Source organism: Cyclopterus lumpus, chromosome 15, assembly GCF_009769545.1.
Source record: "Cyclopterus lumpus isolate fCycLum1 chromosome 15, fCycLum1.pri, whole genome shotgun sequence".
Taxonomy (NCBI): domain Eukaryota; kingdom Metazoa; phylum Chordata; class Actinopteri; order Perciformes; family Cyclopteridae; genus Cyclopterus; species Cyclopterus lumpus.
In genome coordinates, this window is record NC_046980.1 from 9,754,531 (window position 1) to 9,776,992 (window position 22,462).

At 39.3% G+C, this 22,462-nt stretch overlaps 1 protein-coding gene across 1 annotated transcript in view; it reads right to left on the minus strand.

Moving 5' to 3' along the window:
* Positions 1-17,366, minus strand: part of sorcs3b (sortilin related VPS10 domain containing receptor 3b) — a 40,385-nt gene extending 23,019 nt beyond the window's left edge. Inside the window, 2 exon segments of the mRNA XM_034552007.1 lie at positions 3,162-3,229; positions 16,686-17,366. Of these exon segments, the coding sequence (XP_034407898.1) occupies positions 3,162-3,229; positions 16,686-17,366 (749 nt within the window).
* Between the last annotated feature and the right edge of the window lie 5,096 nt (positions 17,367-22,462).

Here is a 22,462-nt window from a genome sequence, read left to right on the forward strand (position 1 = left end):
GTCAAGACGATCTGATGAAGTTCAAACCAAGCATCAGAATGGGGAAGAGAGGTTATTGAACTTGGCATGGTTTTTGGTGCCAGATGGGCTGGTTTGAGTATTTCAGGATATTCTAAACTTCTTGGATTTTCAAAACTAAACCATCTCTATGTGTCAACGAGAAGGGTCCAAACAAGACAAACATGAAAACTGATGGCAGAGGTCAGAGGAGAAAGGCCAGACTGCTTTGAGCTGATAGAAACGTGACAGAAACTCAAATAACCACTTGTCACAACCGACGTATGAAGAAAAGTATCTTTAAATGCACAACAGTTGAACCTTCCATATTGGACAATAGGAGAAAGGAATTTGGCATGAACAACTTGAAATCATGGCTCCATCCTGCCTTGTATCAACGGTCCAGGCTGGTGTTGGTGATGTTATTGTCATGGTCCCCTGTTTGTCCTGTGTGTGTGTATGTGTGTGTCCGCCCAGGTGTGGCCTTCCTTTCCCCCTCCTGCTGCCAATCAACCCACACACATGAAACCCATTCCTTCATCAAGCCCCACAGCATATCTACCTCAGTTCTCCCTCAACTCCTCGCCAGATCGTCAGTTCACATTCCCGGAACGACTCCTATGGCCTCCTGTATTTTCAGTATATTCTTGTCTGTAAACTTGTGCTTTCCCAGCCACAGCCTCTCTGCTCCACCAGAACTCTCCTAGAGAACTGCCTAGCCACCCCAACCGACCACCAGCCCGCAGAGGACGCCATCACGGATCCCACACCTCTTCCATCTCTGGCCTTATATAAATATAATTGTGTATTACTCCTGCTCCGTGTCCTTGCTTTTAGGTCCAGCCCCGCACCACCATGACTGTTATGGTATTTTCTTTTCACACTTTGGGGCCCTTTAGTACCAATTAAGCATCTTTTAAATGCCACAGCCTGCCTTAGTATTGTTGCTGACTCTGTCCATCCCTTAAGTACCACAGTGTTCCCATCTTCGGATGGCTACGTCCAGCACAATAACAAAGTTAAAAAAGAGTATACTGTACTTGAACGGCCTCCACAGTCACCAGTTCTCAATCCAATAGAGCACTTTGAATCCATGCCATGAAGAATGAAGGCAGTTCACAAGGCAACAGGAGGTTCAACCAGGTACCAGCGAAATTGACCTTAAAATGGCCGGTGAGTGGTAAGTGTATGTATTAAATGGAAATTGCAGTGAAAAACCAAGAACATCCAACACAAGCATTGTCCATGTGGTAAGTGTATGTATTAAATGGAAATATAACAACATTCTGAGCGATGAACACATTGTTATCTCACAATAGGCCATTACTCTTATTTAATGTTTGTAGATGTGTGTACATTGAAGACAATGAGGAAGGAATTTAAAGACCTGTGGTAGAATCCTTTCATTCTGTATTATTTACTTTTTAATTATCCTAAATTAGTGGCCTTTTGTTCTATCTGTTTTCAACTGACTTAGATATTTAGTTTCATCCTCTTGTTTTCCTTTTAGACGTGGGAAACGTAGTTGTGGTATTTCTGAATCTGTAGTGCAACACACTAGCACACCAGGCTGACAAATACAAGTTTAAGTTAAAAAGAGAACAATAAATGAGAATAAATGACACAGTTATTAATTAAATGGCCCGTGTTTAAATTGAATTATACATTTAGGTCTGTCGCATCATGTGACGGTACTTGTTTATTACAGATTTGCTTGTTCCTGACAATCCATGCATCCCCTGACCAGGGTAGATGTGTTTGTCATCCAAATCTTCATATTTCTCCACGCCACAAAACAGCCAATCCACACTCCCAGTTCTACCTGAGTGCCTTCAAATGTAATTTCACTGCATAATTGGATAGATACCCAGTGTCTGCTATCTTTTTCTGTGCATTAATCTGAATCGTCTTATTTGGTGTTGACATTGTTTATAAAGACTTACCCCTCAAACACAGCATGTATTTGTGTTTAAGGACTCCTATCAGGTGACATATCTGCCTTTGATTAAGGCTGTGGAATAAAGCCTTTCAAATAATGTTATTACATTGTGACGTTTCTTTAGCAGAAAGGTTATCCATCTAAAAACACAACAGGGACTTGATGTGTGTTTAGCAAGTCTCTGCAAGTCACCCATTGATCTGCACATTGCCTTCTGCCACCAACAGTGGCCCGGAGCTGTAGTCATAAATCATTTATTGGGCTATCAAAGAAATCATTTACTCCCGTTTCTTCTCATAACATTCAAATCTCTGTTTTTCTAATACCCATACTAAGAGCCTTTGTGCACCCCCTGAGGTACACTCTAATTTACTCGTGGTGCTATTGTTAAGCAGACACCTTGATGATGGAAGACCTCCTGTACACAATATGGGATTTCAAAATGTGTCAAGTCGGGTGTAAATCTTAGCGGTGCCTCTGGTGATAGATATTAATTTGAAACTCTATGCTTGGCAGACTGATGGTCTCTTTTCCACATGTATTTCAGTATGAAATGAGTTCTCTGCAGGCTATGGGAGAGGTGAGAAAAAAGGCATATCAGAGGGCTGGATTGGCCTGTGTGGTATAATCTTTAATGAATTCCATTCTTATTTATGATCCGACAGGGCACTGTAACTCACCTCTCAATACATACTGAATGGAATTACTGTGGCTATACAGCAGCAATTGCATGTCAATTGCTTATGAAACAAAAGGTTATGGATAACAATCAATCAAAAAACTCCATCAGAAAGTTTCTAGGTCAGAGGAAAAGAGACATAAACAAAGAATCCTTCGGATAAGTCTTCCAGTTTATCTTTCAAAAATATCCTTTGAAAAATGTTTTTTGTTGATGATGGACAGAAAATAGGTTGGGCCATTTCTAAAAGAGTATTATTCATGAGACTGAAGGAAGCAAAGAGGAGGATGCTTCATTCTTTACTACTTTAGATTGCTTTATTAAAACAAACTTCATATTGGCTTCCAGTGTAACTTGATTGTTCACATCCTAGCAAGTGGGAACACTATAAATCACACTTACACTACACTGCACTCTCCATGAATATATTATCCTTATTGTTTTTAGGGCCAGGCTTTTGCATTTTCATGAAGTCCTTGCAATGATGCCATAACCTTTGTATTTAGATAAAAGGGGGGAAATAGCAATGATTAAAAACAAACTTACCTCCAGAGTGAGCTCTCAGTAACAGCGCCCAGGTTGAAGTCATACAGCTTAGTCAATATCAGGATCACCTACAACATAACAGCAACAGACATGCTTCATTAAATACCACGGTATGCACTAAAAAGCTTTTGCATAAGTTCCTCATTACCTGTCTACACCTAATGGTTTGGAATTAATACATCATGTCTGCTAAATCCCTTTATTAATAAATATCAGTGCCGTACAGTATGTTATCTAGTATGACAAGTGATCCTTGTGTTGTCAGGAGATGTCAGTCTGCTTGTGGCAGGATCTGGAGAATAAAATCCATCCGGGCTGTCAAAAATTTTGTCTGTATCTCATGTGGAATGATACCCGCATAACAGCAAAATCTGAACATAATTGTTCACTGAACAATGAAAAGATATGCAGTCACCGGCTGCACAGCACAACCTTCTCCCCTTCTGCTTGCTTTTACCTTTAAAATAGTAAAGCCGTTGCAAAAGCACCAACGAATGTTGACCTCAAATGGTGTTGGAAGATAGTATGTCAAAAAGTATCGTACTCATTGGAAGATGTCCAGTTGCAGTCTTGGCTAAATGCTTTTGCGTGTTCTCTGAGGATGGTTGGACAATGTGTTTCTGGGGGAAACAAAAATGTGGCCCATAAAAGCCTGCCAAGGCGTAGAGGGCAGAGTGAAATGGTGTGCAAACGAATTATTGTCACTCCAATGGCATTATAAATGACTTCCCATGGGGACGCTCATAACTCAGAATAGAAAGGGGGCTTGCGGCAGAGAGTTTAGGGCAGGGCATGGAGGGCGGAAGAAGGAATGGTAGATAATAACAATCAAGGCGCAAGAACATGGCATAATATGACGAATTTTAAAAAGGCCTGAAAGATATGTCAAAAGCTCAATTACAGTGAGTTTAAACACATTAACCTTATGGGACCCACGGAACGAGTCATTAAACCGTGAAAAGTCACACAAGACTCAGAGGAACAAAGACATGCCTTTAAGCCTGCTTTGAAAATGTTAAAAAACCAATTGACCCACAATTTAGCCATCAACGGACACTGTGCATGGCTGGGGACTATCTGCATTACAGGTTAATTAACCAATCACACAGAGAGATAAGCATTTGCATAACTAAATGCACCATGTCTGCGAGGTCCAACGCTGGAGTCTGAATCAATTTGGAGTACAGACTTAGTTAAGTGGCTGTGATGTTAGGCCTAATTGCCTGCTTTGAGAAATAGATACGAGAGAAAAACTCTGCCAAACTGTTGATTACTAGTCTCTCCAGTTCTCTTTTGCGAAACAACAATGACTCTGTGCCATGGGACATTATAAATACTACAAGGTAAATTGAATCTGAAATTGATTTCATCAGCTTCAAACTGGAGGCGATTCATTCCCAACCAAAGGGATTCAAATATCCAGGACGGCAAATGAACTGAGTGAACAACGAATAAATGCTCACCGTTTTATGGGTTTCAATCACTTGCACCATCTTGCACATGGATCCAATTTAATCAAATGCTCGCAAATTTAGTTGAGGACGTAAAACTGAGTCTAAAAATAGCCCGAAATGGTAACGCTTGATGACAAAAAGCCTCCCAGCACCCAAGCTGTCATTAGGAGCTCTGTCTTAAATGTTGTCAACGTGTTTGTGCTGTCGGCTCGTTAACAAAAGCTGACCCATCGAAATGGGTCACTGGAGATCTACCTCAGGGAACAGCAGACTAGTGAGGCAGATGACTGTTTGGTTGATTTGTCCCTAAGTAGATTCATCAAAAGTACCTCACTGGAGACTGTGTGTTCCTATGTCTTCAACATTATTGATAGCTGTACATCTATGGCTAAAGTCAATAGGGAGCAATTACTATAGATGCCAATGCTGAGGGACAGCATATGACTAGCACATCAAATGTGTGACTTCAAGAAATACTTCACCCGCAAAAATGACCATTTGTACATAAAGTATGCGCCGTGTGATACTTTGAATCTTTGAAGAAGATTTATTGTTATGTTATTCTTGCACGCCTCAACAAAGAATCAAAGACAAAGAGAACATTCTTGATGAATTGAAGTAAATGGGACCCTCATATAACAACAGCAAAATAAACAACATCTGTTTACAAACTCTCACTACAACTCATGCAGTATAATCCAAGTCTCATTTATCCAGTCGCATACGCACGACTTCCCAAACACATGCATCTTCCCTAAAACCTTTTAAAACACTTCGTACTTGCACGGACGAGTAGCTACCTGCGCAAGCATGAGACTGTTTATGCAGCGTGACAAGTGTTTTAAATAATAAAGCGAAATGAAGAAGTGAGTAGTGCATCCATGATAATTGGATTATACTACAACTAGTTGTAAAGTTTGTAAACATATTTTAATGTAGTTCTGCTGTTGTTAAACACACCCATTTACTTTAATTCTTGAAGAATTTTCTGATTTTTATTCCTCGTTCACAGTGGACGCATGAACGGATTTATTCAAGATAACCCGCTATGAGGAAATTATATTTAAATGGTCATTTTGTGGTTGAAGTATTCCTTCAAACGATAAGGACCTGACAAATGAAAACCCATAAAAAGCAAATTCTTAGAGTTTATGGTGCAGCCCTGCATTTATGTAAATAATGGGTGCAAACAAACACAAAATGGCTTCTAGAATTATTTTTGAGCCTTCTAGGTAAATACAATTTTCCATGCGTATCATCGCTCACTTGCATACATGAAATTAAGTAAGGACCCTGGAAGGCCAAAAGCAGTGCATTTATTCATGTTTATGTTTTATTGATGTGAGCAAAGAGAGCTTTGCCCCGGGAAAGTCAACCAATCATTTTTCAGATTGGCTCTCCTCCTCCTCCTCCGAGGAGTTGGGTTTAGTCCTCCTTTTATCCTAATGTTCTATTCTGGTCGCTTTCTTTCCTTTCTTTTCTCCTATTTTTCTGTCATTCTCGCTTTATTTCTGTCATTCTTTCAATCTCTCTGTCTTTGTTTTTGTTTTTTTCTTCCTTTTTAAAAGGGGCTCTCCAGGTTCTTTCTTTTGCTGTGTATTTTTTTTATTTTTTTGTATCCAGCTTTGTTCCACCTGCACATGGAGGGGACAGAAAATAAACATTAAAGGCACAGTCAGGTGCTGTTTGGCCATGCAAAGGTATTAACTCTTTCCCTCTCACATTTTTTAAGTGCTCCGGTGGGACATGAGAGGCATCTCAACACCATGTTGGTGGGCAGAGGATTTGCTACACAGCTCGCTATTTAGCCATGAATCATCTCTGTGTACCGTCCTGCAATATGGCTATCAATAAAATGAAACGAGACTGTTGCAGCACATCAGTGCAGCTTTATTGGGCTTTCCAACACCATGCTCCAAATGTAACCTCCAGTGCCCCCAGTAAAGCATCATTAACACAGCACCCGTGAAAAAAACATTTCTGTTTAATTGGGTAGTCAAGGGAAAAAAGGGACCCGTACTCAAAAAATCACACCTCCAGATTGTTGTTACTTTCCTTCTCAGGAGTAACACACAATGGGAAGTAGACATCTTTAGAAATGTAAGAAATGCAGTCACTTTCATGTACATCTGGTACTGCTTTTGAACCTAGCCGGGGGGGGGGGGCAACTGATCTAAATTAATTTCCAAGGGACCCCTAAAGTTGATAACAGTGAGTGATGTAAGGCTCTTTGTAATAACATGGCTAAAGGCTCATGCTCAGAGAAGCATTGCCACATATATCCATTTTATTTACCTTTCGTAGGGAAAAGTTCACCACTGAAATGATACACATTTGCATTCTTATGAATACACATACGCTTTTGTATATTGTACTATGGAGTAAACACATCCATACACAGAGCAGTCTCACTGGAGTAACCCTTTTCTATGTATCTCCTCTGAGTCTAACCAAAACATCAAAAATGCCTGACAACTCACTGAAACGTGTCAACCCTAATTAAATCATGTCTTAAATATAAGCTTTTATAAGCTCGCTTTTGCCTAAATATGCCATCTTTCTCTGTCAGCTGTCTGGGGGTCAGTTTTTGTGGCTTTTACAGATTTATAAAACAAAGTAACGGTGTTTTTTTAATCAGTCAAAAGATTGAATTAAACATAATCTGACAAGCCTTGAGTGCAGACACTCTTTTATTTACTTTGTTTGTGTGTAGGTGCATGTATTTATATTTTTATGCAATTTAGTGTTTTTATATTTTCAAACTATTTTTATAATTCATTATAGTTATGAGAATAATAGCATTTAATTACAAGAGTGTCTCACTGAGACTAAACATCTCTGTTTGAGGTGCAACTTGGCAACAATAGCAGCAGCAGCACACAGCACAGACAACATAGAAGTTACACAACGTGTATCATAGACCAAAGCAAGACTGATACTTCAGCCAATATTAGCATAATGCAGATATATCAGTAAGGTGTATATGTTGACCGATAAGTAACATGAAATTGTATTACAGAAATGTCAACTTAGGTTTGAGGTCATTTAAATGTACATAGTGTGAAAACACTGTCCAGTTAATCTTTAAACTTCTTCATATTTCTATATTATAATGTGGTCATAAATATCCATTATTGCGATAAAAATCTAAAAAATAAAATGGATCCGTATAAAGGTTGTTTATATTGTGTTTGTGTTTATGTTAAAACAACTTTTGACATCTACCATCTTTTTTTGTTTGTTTTTTACGAGCAAATATCTGCCACAATATCTGCCTCAAGTGTTATCAGTTGTCATTTCTGTTGCGCATTACATTCTCAACATCATTGAAAGAAATTAAACATTAACCAAATGAAACAAAGAGTCGTTTGAGTAATTTGACAAACACTGTGTTTTCTTAAAAATCGAATAGCTAATTAATGTCCTAGATCTACGCACTCTGAGAACATGTTATCACTTTTAAATTGTAATTTCTTGTGATGTGAGGGGAAAAGAAGCAAAGAAAGAATATTGTTGTACGTCCTTTGTTGAGACAAAAATACACTACCTGTGTAGAAAGTAATTGGTGTATGAAAATTAGCTGCAAACTTAAAGTGTCACAACACATCCAACGCCAAAGACATGCATTGGAACTTTCTTTTGTGTCTCATAAGATTAAAGATTAATATATTCATGCATCCATTAGAAATTAGCTGATGCAAACACCTGCAGAGAAAAGAAATACAGTATTAGTTGCACATTTGCATAAATGTCTTTAAGGCTTGACAGCGACGAGGGCAAAATCAAGACTCACAGCAAGTGGGTGGAGGGATATAAACACACCGTCTTGATTGTGGCTCAGTGAGGATGCCTCGAAAGTAGAGCACTTAGCAGGAAAGACAAGCGTCTTTCAAGAGAAATGGAGCGGTCGAAGAGAGGCCTTACTCTGTCCTCATCTTATCTGTGGGCCGAATTGATTGTTTGTACTTTTGTTGGCGAAAATATACTCTAGGGACGCTGCTTTCATCAAATAAACCCCAGCCAAATGTCCCTCTGGCATTAGTGTGCTGTCTGTAGGTTTGCTTATCCTCCTGAGTCCTGAGCTCCGGTCATATAGCCCTAATGCCAGTTTCAACAATCAATTCAGTCCATGATGGGGGGAAATTTAAGAAATGGGCTGAATAGAAAAGGGATTCAGTTCTAACACAGCTCTATTGTGAGAAGATGTTTTGCTAACCATAAAACACAATAAAGTATGCTGCTTTTGCTATTCGTGGGATAAGAGATGTGATTGGTCTGCCTCATTTCTTTAAAACAAGCTCAGGGTACAAAGTAAATGAAATGTGTTTAATAAGTATATAAATAAATAAATATATATATGTATATATATATATATATATATATATATATACATACATATATATATATATATATATATATATATTGTGTTTTGATATTGACGTTACAGCACAATGCACTGTGGTTAATACAAAAGGTGAAAAACAAGGAATGCAGTATTCAAGGACAAATCTGAAGTAATTTCAATGTTTTGACACATTTGACAAAGATTTAGTCACATCCCGTGCAATTTAAAATTCATTTCATGATTGTAATTGGCGTGGAGAGACAAAAACATACATTAGCATTTTACTCTTAAAGGTTTTGTTTTGTTCTGTAACCCTCTTCTTTGCTCTTATTTATTGTTCAGCAGATGAAGGTAAAGTAGCATGACTACATTTACTTCCTTGTGTGTGTCATCCTGTTATTCATTAGGCCATAGACAACAACAGAAATTGGAAATTTACCAAGACTAAATATGATAATGTAAAAATCTTTGGCAAATATACAGATTTTTTTTATCAATTTGAACACTAGTTAGCTTTTTCTTAACTTAACAAACATGCAGGCATTTCCTTCAGTTTCCTCTATTCCTTCACAGATTTGGCTCCTAATGGCCTGGCTTCTGCTAGCAGGGGTCTGAGCTGGAGCCAAAGGCGGGAGTAGCTCCAAATTGAGGTTTTGGAAGAGAGACGGCACTCCACCTTAAAAGGACCCCTTCACTACAAAAAGTGCAGTGAGACTGAGATTATGTGCTAAATGTGTCCCACAGTTCCCTGTTTTGTCTTCCTACCCTATCACTGATTTGCATTTTTCATAATGCGTAGACTTAGAGACTGCCTTCCCTTTTAGTCAAAATTCAGATTTGCGTTTCTATATATCGTAAAAAGTAAGTTCATATGCCGGTTATTTTTTGACCAGCTATATTTAAAAGAGAAACATCCTGCCAGGATTCTGCTCAGTAGGAACGTCTTTTCCAGGCAACAAACATATAAACATAATTTATACATACTTGGGCTGAATTGAAGTCCCAGGAAGGTGGTGAAGTTAGAGGGCATCAGTGATGCCAAACTGGGTGATTTTCCAGCAGTTTGGTTCCAATTTGTTTTGAGAGTCTTGTGATCATTTGGACTACTTTTTGTACCATTTGGGAAGTCTCCCCTGATGAAATGTTATAGGTACAGTTCGTTGAATCGGACCCTTCTCCCATCCAGGAGATTCTTTGAAAATGTTTAATTGTTGTATACATGCAAGTACATACTTTAATTCACATTTAACCCATCTTAAGCATTTTGGTGTTGCTGTGAATCCCTCAGGAGCAACTTGGGGTTCAGTGTCTTGCTCAAGGACACTTTAAGATGCAGTCTACCACCACCAGTCTTCCACTACCAGTCTACCACCACCAGTCTTCCACTACCAGTCTACCACCACCAGTCTGCCACCACCAGTCTACCACCACCAGTCTGCCACTACCAGTCTACCACCACCAGTCTTCCACTACCAGCCTGCCACCACCAGTCTGCCACCACCAGTCTACCACCACCAGTCTGCCACTACCAGTCTACCACCACCAGTCTTCCACTACCAGTCTACCACCACCAGTCTGCCACTACCAGTCTACCACCACCAGTCTGCCACTACCAGTTTACCACCACCAGTCTTCCACTACCAGTCTACCACCACCAGTCTGCCACTACCAGTCTACCACCACCAGTCTTCCACTACCAGCCTGCCACCACCAGTCTGCCACCACCAGTCTACCACCACCAGTCTGCCACCACCAGTCTTCCACTACCAGCCTGCCACCACCAGTCTTCCACTACCAGCCTGCCACCACCAGTCTGCCACCACCAGTCTACCACCACCAGTCTGCCACCACCAGTCTTCCACTACCAGCCTGCCACCACCAGTCTGCCACCACCAGTCTAGTTGTAGTCAGTCAAAAAATCCTAGCAGATTTCTGAGGTTCCTTTCCATGACAGTAAAACAATAACCATTTTTTTTCCATTATTATAAGTATGTTACATCTGGAGACAGTGGTGGGCATTTGAAGTGCAGTACTAGCATCTTGAGTCCCACATGTGGTCAGGTTGAAGCAACAACAATACTTTGGTTGAGGTTAGGAAACATCATGGATCAATTGTTTTGAGTGCAAAAATATAACCATTCAAATGTTGGACCAGGCTTTGATCACTATTGTAGGAACCAAATTTTAAAATGTTATCAGTAAACATTTTGCAGACATGTCCAGTATTAATATTTTGCAACTTGCTAGATATGTTTATGTTTAACAACATTTCCATTTTATGTTGATACAAAATATGATCTTGACTGCATTATGTATGCTTCAAAATTAATTTGTTGAGACAAGCTATATAAACACATTTTCTAGGAGACCGGGTTGTTATTGTGGGTCACAATAGGTCAATATTGTCTGTTTTTGTTTATCATTTTTACTCAGATGCCTTTAAACCTGAATTGTTTATAATGTGACATTTCAAGATATTTATGTTTCTTTGTTTGTTTGCAGGTTTTGTCTCAAAACCATTAACAAAGTGAAGACATATACAACTACCAATTTATAACATATTGATCGCAGTTGGCCAATTCATATTTGTCATACCCAGTTTTAATTTTAGTTGGCTACAGCTGCAGTAGGCCATCTACACTTTCTAAAGTGTTACATCCAAATCAGAAAAAGACATATTTGGGAAAAGAAAAGATAACATTTCAGTAGATTGAGCCATTGAAAGAAATATAAAGAGTATACAGTAAAGAAAACAGAAATGAATGAGAATGTCATCAAAGATGGGCATTTAAAGTGTGTGAAGACCATTATTTAACTATCAAGAGTGTGTCAAGTAGAAAAGCACAAAATACAATATGATTTTTTGTCAATGTAATATCTAATTGTTGAAATAATGTATATTTTCATGATGTTTTTAAATCACTGACAATTAACATCCGCTCCAATACAAGCATTAACTTGTGTAAATGAAGTGTAGTTTCTGCCAAGTCTTTCCTCTGCTGATGAATATGTTGTCATAATTTCAGAATTGCTGCCATAATTGTGTCTATATTCTTTTGGCAATTTATGTACATTCTGATTTGGGTTTTTTGTATAGTTCAAGGCAAAAATAACCACTAATTTCAGAGAATTTGTTCTAGGATACCAATTGAGTGAGTATGCCATTTTGTAAATGTGTAATTTTGTGTTTGGAAGCTTTCCATTATCTCCATTAATTTCTCAGTGTGTGTACGTGTGTGTTTGTAGCACTTTAGGTTGCGTCTTTTTTATCCCACTAGATAGGGAAAAACCTTTATATGAGCATTTCCTGTCATATTTAATATATTATAGTAAATGCTGTTGCAAGGCCCTGCAAGTCTCAAGGTATAATGTTACTAAACGTTGTTCTTCTTTTATAATAAACAAGAATACTAAATATCAGGTCCGTTAAGCATAAAAACTCATTAAAGTGCCGCAGTTTGTGTTAAGTCTATCTTTGTGATGATTAATAAAGAGGTCATCACCCAATTTGAATTTGAAATTTGTGATTTTCCCCAATCAGAAAATGCATAGATTTGTTTTCATAACCTAATCACTGCTAAAGTATGTGTCTACCACACTGCGACAGTTATTAAAGTAATTAATCACATGCAAACCTGTCGAATATAATTCTGCACCCGCTTTGTCACTTTGATTAAAATTGAAATAAGTGTGTGAATGTGTGTGCGTTAAACAGAGAGAGAGCGAGGCTGAGACTGATAGGGAGGCAGATAGGAATCAAGCAACAACAGTGCTCTTGGACACACTGGTGGCAGGCTGTATTTGCTGTTTAAAATGTACTTTATGAGCCACAAGTACAGTCTAAGTGCTGAGGAAGTGCTGAGAGCCCATGTTGATGTGATGCATTCCGCCCCCCCAAGCACAAATGATTCATGAAAAAGGGGCAAACATGCATTTCATTTGGGCAGTAAAAAATTGTATTTCTCACCAAATGATTTCTATACAGAAGGGGGAAGTGGTATCCTGCGTTCCATAAAATAACACTGAAGTAAAAGGACATAGAATATTTTGTATTTCTTTCAGCAATACATTTCTCACCTTAGGCTCCTGAGACATTATTGTTGCTGTTGTGACCAGCAGTGTACCTCTTAAAAAAGCATGCAGGATTGCTGCCGTTTCTATCAGCATCTTACAATCACATCAGAGGACAGTGAACCCCTAAAGGCTTGAGACGGGCTGAATTAATGAACACACTTATGGTACTGACGCCCACTGGGACAAGCAGGTGGAGGATGAAAATGGCTAAAATTACCATTATTACATTTTTTGCCATTGGCTACCACTTTAAGATCCATATCTAGTCAAAATAAATCAGCCACTTGACTACCATCAGATGAATCAGATGGTGTAATAATTTTATATGACATAAAAATGTCTAAATGCTGAGGTGCGGCACAATGAAAACCATTTGTATTGACATCTCAAAATGTCTTACTTTCCCACGTACTATGGATAATATCCCCATAGCTAGCAACCAGGGGGCCAGAGGAAGATGAAAAGATGAAAAGAATATGAAAAGTGCATGAATAGAAAGTTATACATGCTTTGACTGAACATCATGTGGGGTTTTTCTTTTTATTAAAAAGGGATTTTACCCAACTGTAAAACTAGTGCAGTTGCGTTTGTAGAAGATGAATACAGAATTATCAGAAAAACAAAACCACATTGAAACTTTTCTCTTTGTTGTATCTGAAGACATCAGAGTCAGCTTTTTAATGCACTTGTCATCATCCTGTAAGACTCTGGTCAAATGCATGTGTGAATTGGAAACCCATTCCATTTGATTTTATGGATCAAGGAGTTTCTATACAACCAGCTCTGGCATGTTAAATGGAATGGCTGTCTATCTAATGAACCGGTTTTAAACACAAGCTTCCCCCAGGGCCGTGCCATTTCCTTTTTTTTTATATTGTCTATTTATACCGTTGAGATTATGTGCAACAATAACCGCTTCGTTCTGATTAAGCATGCGGACAACGCGGCCCAGGAGGCCTGTCTGATTCCCATTCAGTCGCAGCAGAAACAGACGAAAAGATTTCACAGAGCTGACGGATCGGTTTGATTCTAGCCACCTCAGACAAAACATTACAAAGAAACAATGAGATTGACCCCTAAGCCAAGAAGAACAGTTGGGCATCATCAATGTCCAGCTCCTTCCAGAACAAGTTTCTAATAACAAACCACTGAAGATTATCAAACCAATACCCTCATTATAGGTGGACCTTATTTTATCATTTCAGCAGCAGAAGCTCAAGGAATGTGATTTCAATAAAGACGCTCATTAACTGCTTTAACACAGTGCCCTAGTTTGGTCAGCTGTCTATGAGGAGCTTGCAAAAATGGTCAATCAGGAGCCTAAAATGATTTGGCTGCCAATAACTCTCCGATCACCAGCTGGCTTGCACACTAAGACTTTTGCCTTCAGGAAGGTAGCAGGGGGGGACTCTGCATCCCTTGAGTGTAGGATGTGCTGCAAAGGCTGGTTAGAAAGATAACCAACATCATATCACAGCTTGATCACTCATGTGAGGCAAAAAGACTGAAATATTGATTTACCATATAGTGCATCCCAAGTGAAGCGTATTCATCAATATTTATTAAGTTTAATTTCCACTTTTGCTCATATTTATGACACACGTCATTACAAATCCTGAATCATTATATCTCTATCCCCATTCACATTCACAGGCATTTTGTAAAAGTATGTAACATTCAGTCAATCAATACTACATGTGGTTAAGAAGCATGAATTTAAAAGGGAATGTGTGCAGTATATGTTTCATCCCCATGGTCGAGTCCAATCAATGTTATCTCTCTTAAAGTCAGAGACCGTAGAGCTATGACTCCAGGCTTTGATGTCTCAGACAATCACAGATGTCTCAGACAATCACAGAAATCGAATAATCGTTAGTAGGGCTGATTTGTGGACAGATTTTAGTTTCATACAATGAAATTCTTTATCAAATCTGAACTGTAAAGATTCCCCCCCCCCCCCCCCCCCCCCATCACCTTCTACATCATTCTCTCATTTCACTCCATGTGGGATTTTACATCGTGGCCAGATTACAGGCAAAGTCTTGAATTGAATATTTGATAGAGCTACCCTAGACTATGGGCATGAAGTAATTTTACTTCAAATTTCCCTTTTAGATTGGATTTATTATCAGTCATTTACATCTATTATAGTCTGAGCTCTAACACCCAGTCATAAAATGCCATCAATTTAAACTCTGCAGTTCCACTCATACTTTTTGAACCCCAGACAGGCGTTCAGACTGTATAAATCTCAAATGTTGTCTGGCTGCAGTGACAAGCCCATCAGTGATGATCCAGTGAACAGCGTCCTGCAGTACAAAAGGCCATTGTTGGTGAAGACATCTCAAACCAACCACATATTTCACAACACAGCCCACAAATCAGATTTTACAAGGTGCATTTCTGGTTTATTTCCATAGAAACGGTCCGCAGCAATGCATCAACATGGCCAAAGTCTGCGATGCCTCTAACGTAATGGCATATGTTACCGAACAGAACATGTACCAGATGGAAAAAAAATACATGTAGAGGCTGAAACAAGCCATACTGGTAAATATATCTACATTTTTGGATATTGTATGGATAATTACAGAGTTTCTGGGACACACAAATCTTCTGATTAATGTTGCTGGCACACCATTTTTTTGCCCAGGTGATCTGAACTACCTGCAGTAAAAAAAAAGCCAGAGGAGCCCCTTTGTTTTGTACAAGGCTGTTTGTAATTGTAAGATCCTTGTACCTGATAAATGCCGGAGCTTGCAAACACTTTTGCATGCTGCATGAGATAAACATCTCCACGGCTTTGTCTTTGTGATGGTGAAATGGTGTGCGTAAGTGTGTGTCTGTGTGAGGATGGTCGGTGATCTGTGTGGTTGCTGCAATGTCTTAAGCTGTGTATATTTCTATTGACCTGTTTTGAAGTGCAAAGCTTGGTAACTTTTCAACAACAAACATATTGCAATGCTGTATTCATCCAGGCAATTAGACAACTACCAACATGTAAGTGTGAGTCAAAGGTCAATGACAAAAAGCCTGGTTCATTTGACAGAAGGTCAAACTGTGTCTCATCAACATCGCATTAAGGTTGGTTGGACACAATCCTTATTACTCGCTACTGCACCTTCCTGAGACAATACTTGATTATTTCATAAATAATTAATTTATTGTGATTGGTGTCCAAATAAATGCACCTTCACATAGCTCAGTGTCATATAAATGTACCTGCGGGGTTAGCTGTTAATTTAAAGTTCAGGAGACAAACAAGTTGTTAAAAAAATTATTCACAAGAGGGAATCCTGCAGGTGACCAGTAATATGCACCGAGCGCGCAATCCGTTTACACAAATAACCTCTATGTAGCAATAACAAAACAAAAAGCACGACCAAGCATGCAAATAGAGAACATGCAGTTTGATTCAAGAATATGTTAGAATCAAATAATTAGTTTGGAGAGGTAGAAATTCCCCTCGTGCGCGCAGAAACGGCTGTGCGTAAAATGTGACAAATTCATGTAAATCAAATTTTTTTTAAAGGTTCAGAATTAGAATTTCAGAGAGAGAGATACATATTTGCATTGTAATAAGTGTGTTGGAAAATAGCGTGTTCTCTAAACCCATTAAGACGTGTTTTTTTTGTAAAAACTGAAACTCACGCTGCTGTTGTGTCCGGACCAGTGCACCATCGCCTGGTTGTGCGCGGAGTCTCCCGATAGAGCAAAAGTAGAGGTGTCCAGTTGTGGCTCACTTTGCCTCGGGTTAGACCCTTTGGCTTCCTCCACCGTGCGCCGGTACTCGGGTCTGGAGTTGGAAACTCCATGGACGGTCTCCACAAACCTCTCTTTTGACTGCGCTTCTCCACTTGTACTCCTATCCACATTTCCGTTGTATGTTGAACGCACACTCCTTTTTGCCCTCTTTTTTATCTCAGGAAATGTGTTTTCTAACAGTATATTCGCTGCAGATCGCCCTCGGCGGTCCTCGGATATGTTATCACACTTATTACCTGGTATTTTGAGACGCTTGTGACAGTTAGGTGCCATATTTTTGCCGATCAGCGCCCCGTTTCCAAGTCCGCTCTGTGTTTCTTTCCTTTCTTCCTCGCCATTGTTCGGTTTCAAAGCAACGGCTGCTTCCGATTCAGAAACGATGAAAACTTTTGCGCTATTGTCGACTTTAACCTCCGTTGATTTTCGGATCGCAAGTGCGTCCAGCGGTGTTACCTCCAGGCGATAAAATCTTGCTTTTGGAGAACTCACTTCCGCTTGAGCCACAAACTTGGGGTACAGCAACACGAAAGCCATAAAAGAAAAACTCAGAAATGACCACAGTCCCATTGTGTTCTTCCAAAGTGATAGTCTACCAGCGGGGAGAAAATAGGTAAAGCAACTTCTAAAACATTCAGGGTATCATCTTTCCGAGCAAGAAGCCATTCAGCAGACCAGCTCACGTCCAGGAATTTGTCAAAGTGAAGGACCAGTTGGGGAGGCGCTGCGCATCAGGCAAACGCGCCGGCATAGAGTGACTGCAGACACGATTTGAGCTCATTGTTCATGCGGATATTTTTTTGGAAGAAAAGGCTTTAAAATGCTTGAATTACTTTTTAAATTATTCCACGATTTTATTTTTCGCCTGGGACGGCAGCGTTTTTAATTTGTAACGTTTTTTTTTTAAGACTATTTATGTGAACCTCTAAAAGTTATCCAAAAACAGCACGTTATTGACTCGGAGCAGTTGACAGGAAAAGTAATTTGTGGTTATGCAGAACAGTGGTGTGTTCACGCTTTGGGAATTATGGCATTTGATACGACGGAAAAACATAATTTACTTGCATCAATCACGTCTGGGTTTACCTGTCAACGATGTGCAAGCACCATATGCACTGATTTTGGGCAAATTCCGTTGGACTTCCTGACAAAGATCCACACGTGATCTGATGTTATTGTATGTGCATAACTGCAGAGATGAAGGGGTTTCTACTGTGCCTGTATTTCTGGTGACATCATAAGCTTTTTATAATTAGGCCACTAATTCAATGCACCTCAGGCCTTCTACTGCACAACAGCCCGAGAAACAAGAGGACCTTTGAAGTCACACTGTGATATGTTTGCTGTGATCTTCATGACTTGTGGTGCCACTCAGGCAACAGCAAGCCTTCAACAGCTCTGTTTTCAACATTGTATACCTTCACATTTTGCATTATTCCTTTTTTTTCTTCTTTTTTTTTTACTGTGCACATTTGAAAACTAAATCAATATGCTATTTGCTATGTATTAGTTTCAATTAGTGGAGCCAAATGAATTCAGAAAGCCAAGTCATATTTCCTGCTGTTAGAGCTCTCTGTCTCAGTTGTTGCAGAAATTGTACGTTAGTCCTTTTTTCTTTTCTTTTTAATTCCTCAAACCTTATTTTCTTGTTTCCCCCTCAGAAATGTATGATGCCTGGTGATAAAGAGTTGAAACACACGTCATATGCGTTTGCTTCAGTGGATAGCTGCACAAGGGAGAACCTGTAAGGGAAGGATTTCAATCTTTTTCAAGGATGACAAACCCATATTTGGATTACAAGAACAGGACATAGAATGTAACCAGATATGTTGTTGTATATGTGGATGTTACATATAATATGATAGCAATTACTCCTTTATGCCAAGGTTAAACCAATCCAAGACCTGAACATACTCAGCGCAAACTTCCATACTTGCGCAAACATTTCATATGTGCACAGATTGTAAAGCCCTCTGAGGCAAATTTGTAATTTGTGATATTGGGCTATACAAAATAAACTGAATTGAATTGAATTGAATTTCAAGTAGAACTGTTGTTAGTCATGAGAGAAACTAGAAAGGTGAAGAGGGGACTATTATTGTGTAGCCAACTGTCTTGTCCTACTACTCTCATTTGATAGTGAACACAATGTCTGAAAACAGGTAAAAACCATACATCACATATATTTTCACAATTCACGTTTAAGGACGACAGCTTGTTACTGTACCGCCGTCTGTAAAATCATGCATCTACCGAGCTGTACAACATGCTGTACTGTCGGGGATAAGAAATCCACCGACCTAGGACGCCGCACAGCAAGAAATAGGCACAAAACAACTCAGTGAAAGGAATGACATTGACATGAGTTCATTGCTGAGAACAGCACCTTCTGATCTGGCACATGTCCTCAGACAGGGCAGTGAAAACAGCTATCAGAAGGCGAGCCAGTACTGCCATTCTCCTCAGAGGGATGACTTCTTGGTCACCGTTTTTTGGCACGGATGTACAAACAAATTGAGATTCACACAAGTGAGGGCTCTGGGCAGCAGGTGCTACTGTTGCAACTCCGCATGCACGCCAGACAGCTCCCTCTCTCTACAAGCCATTCCCGCCAGAACGCCTCTGCAATGAGGGGGTAATTGGACTGATCACACTCTGTTTACCCATTATGCTACTAAAATGAAGTGGGTTGTTCCCAAACACACTGGGAGGGAGGAGGAGCCTCTTCCATCAATGACACGTCTTTTAATCTCTACTAACCTTGGGCCGGGAGAGCATTGTGCGGATTTCAGCATGTTTGTGTCTTTTTGCGTCTGTGTGTGTGCGTGTGTGTGAGAGAGAGAGAAAGAAAGAGGCCCGTGTTAATATGTGAAGAAATATCTGGGGGGTTAAGAGTTGTAATGTGTCCTAGTGTGCGTGTCTATATGGCCCACATCCTGCGTTTGCTTGAACTATGACAAGGAATATTGCATATTCCTGGGTCGATAACATCTCAGATTCTGCATAAATCGGAACCAGGGTGAAAGGGAATAAGAGAAAAAGAGAGATGAGAGGGTGAGACGGAAAACTGTGTACATCGATGTAGCTTAGTCATTTTGATGTGCTCTCCTCCCCAGTGTAGATCATTAGCAAGATTATCAGATGCAATCATCTCATTCTGGTGGCGCATAACTTAGACAGTCCCCGCAAACAGCACCGTCCTCTCTCCTGTTTCTGCTGAAGACAGGGAGCAAACTAAAGCTTTCAGGACAAAATCCCATTTGTGCATCCGCTGTCTGCATCGCAAGCTTGTTAGTTCCAACACTTCAGTGATCCCGGTGGAGCAGACGCATTGGCAGTAGCAGGAACCATAATGGCCATCACCCAGACAGCTCACACTCGCATGCAGGAGATGAACACTAAGGTGCACACTCCACTCGGCTATACCCATGCTATTAAAAAGAGAAAGTCTCTTTTATTGCAGATGGCAACACTTATTTTGTACCTCCTTCATCGTCTAGATGAAACAAAGGCATTTTAAAATCACAGTGGGAGTAGTTTAGGACAGTTTGCCACTATAATAAACTGTCTCTGTCACTGAAAATACAACGCTGCTCATTGGTGAATCAGTGGATTACTATTATCTCTTTGATGTCTTTGTTCTTGAGCCTTTTCCCTGTACATGAACACAGGCTGTGTCGAGATATCAATACAATTTGCTTGATCTCCCACAGCTGCAGCTCTTCTTTAGTAATAGTTTGCGGGATTTTCTCAAATGTTCCGGGTCAGTGATAATTTGTGTTCCTTCATCCATAGTCTTTATCATGATCCATATTATTTCATAGGATATTTTAAGTTTATTACAACTTGGATTGTCATAATTTGGCTATTGTGTCTGTCAGTAATGATAATATTGTACCCATCAAAGTAACTGCGGTTTCTGGGAACAGGGAGACATGACGGGAGGGAAAACACAAGCAGTCAGAGGATCAGCTTGTAAACCAACAACAGTTCAGTATATTGCATACCATTCTCTGGAGGTAAAATACTTAGTGAGCTCTCCCAGAATATCCCTCTTTGCAATCCTGTCTCCTTGAATTTACATTTATATACACCTTATAAAGCAACAGCAAAAAGGTAGGAAACGTGATATTACCTCAAATATTTTTTCAAGCAATATAATGAGGAAACTATGTTAATGAACGTATCTGCTAAGTCTCAAAGTGGTGAAATTGAGAAAATCAGTAAAATGTTCACTGACAATGTATGTCATTAGTTTTCCCTACAGTGCAATCGGCGCTCTTGCAATACAAAATCCACTATTAGCAATTAAGCATGATAAACGTTATATATATATATGTTATGTTTAGACACTCACAAGGGAAGAACAATAGACGAAAGTTACACGTGTAACCTTGGTAACAGTAAACACAACAAAAATGGCGAGAGCCTCGAAATGCATAAAAGACATAAATTAAAAAAAAACATGATAAAGAGGAAGACAAAATTTCCCTAAGGAAAGTTATAAATGTCTTTAGTTTTTAAAACTAATTTAGATGTTTGTGAAAAGGATGACCAAATCAAAATGAACACTGCAGGGCCCAAAAATCAATGCAGCTATTACATTTCTTTTCAAACTGTATAATAATAAATATACACACATAATTTCTAACAGACAGGGTTGCTGTTTGATCTCACGTCTTACAACAAACAGTTTTGGTGCTAATTATCGCAGTTCCCCTTCATTTTCAATGCCAAATAACTTTACTTAAAGTTTGTTTGAAACCAGATCATCTGACTGCTTTTGTTTTGTCACTGTGTTGGATTGATCTTAGCAAAGACTTAATAGGGTTCACGTTGTAAAAAAAACATTATGGTCCCTTCACAAGGAGTGCCTGAGTGAATATCACTCTCATTTCTCCTTTGCATGTTCTCTCCTCCATGCAAGTTGGGTGGAATGCATACCTAAAATCGACAAGCAGTCTGTCTCTGTCAAGCATGAGATTGTTTTTGTTTTGTTTTTACTATCTTTATTTAAAAGGGACCATGTACAATTAAAACATAAATGTCACCATTTAATGCACTGTACCAGATTGTAGCTACAGCTAATTTCCATCTGTAGTCCCTTGACAGACATAACAAACATTAAAAAATTGATGGACTGACATCCTCTGCAGGCTGGTTTCCCGTCATGTCCCAAAAGTATCCTGAAAAAGGCAAGTCAACCCCAAATAGGGTTATTATGTAAGGCAAAATAAATGAACTATTATATTAAACTACTTCTCAGAGTGTATGTGTGTGTGCGCATATGTGGCTCCAAATGTTTTTTTAATCCAATTACCTCAAATATATCACCAAAATATGACCAACAGATATATTAACACAATTATGAGGCTGCTCTGTTCATTTCTAATGAACGTGTTTGCTTATTGATACTGGAGAGGAGACACCATCTGTTATCCAGCAGAAATTCTTTGACCCACTTTGAAAATAACAGATCTGTCTCTGAAAGGGAAATACCAGCAAATTTATGCACAAGGGCAGTTTGACTTGCATAAATGAACATTTCAACTCTTTTGAACCTTTGCCCAGTTATTAGCATATGCCACTAACTGCTGTGTCTTCAGCATGGATGTCTCCCATGGGGGAAACACCCATCTTCTCAATGGAGCCTATTTCTAACATCA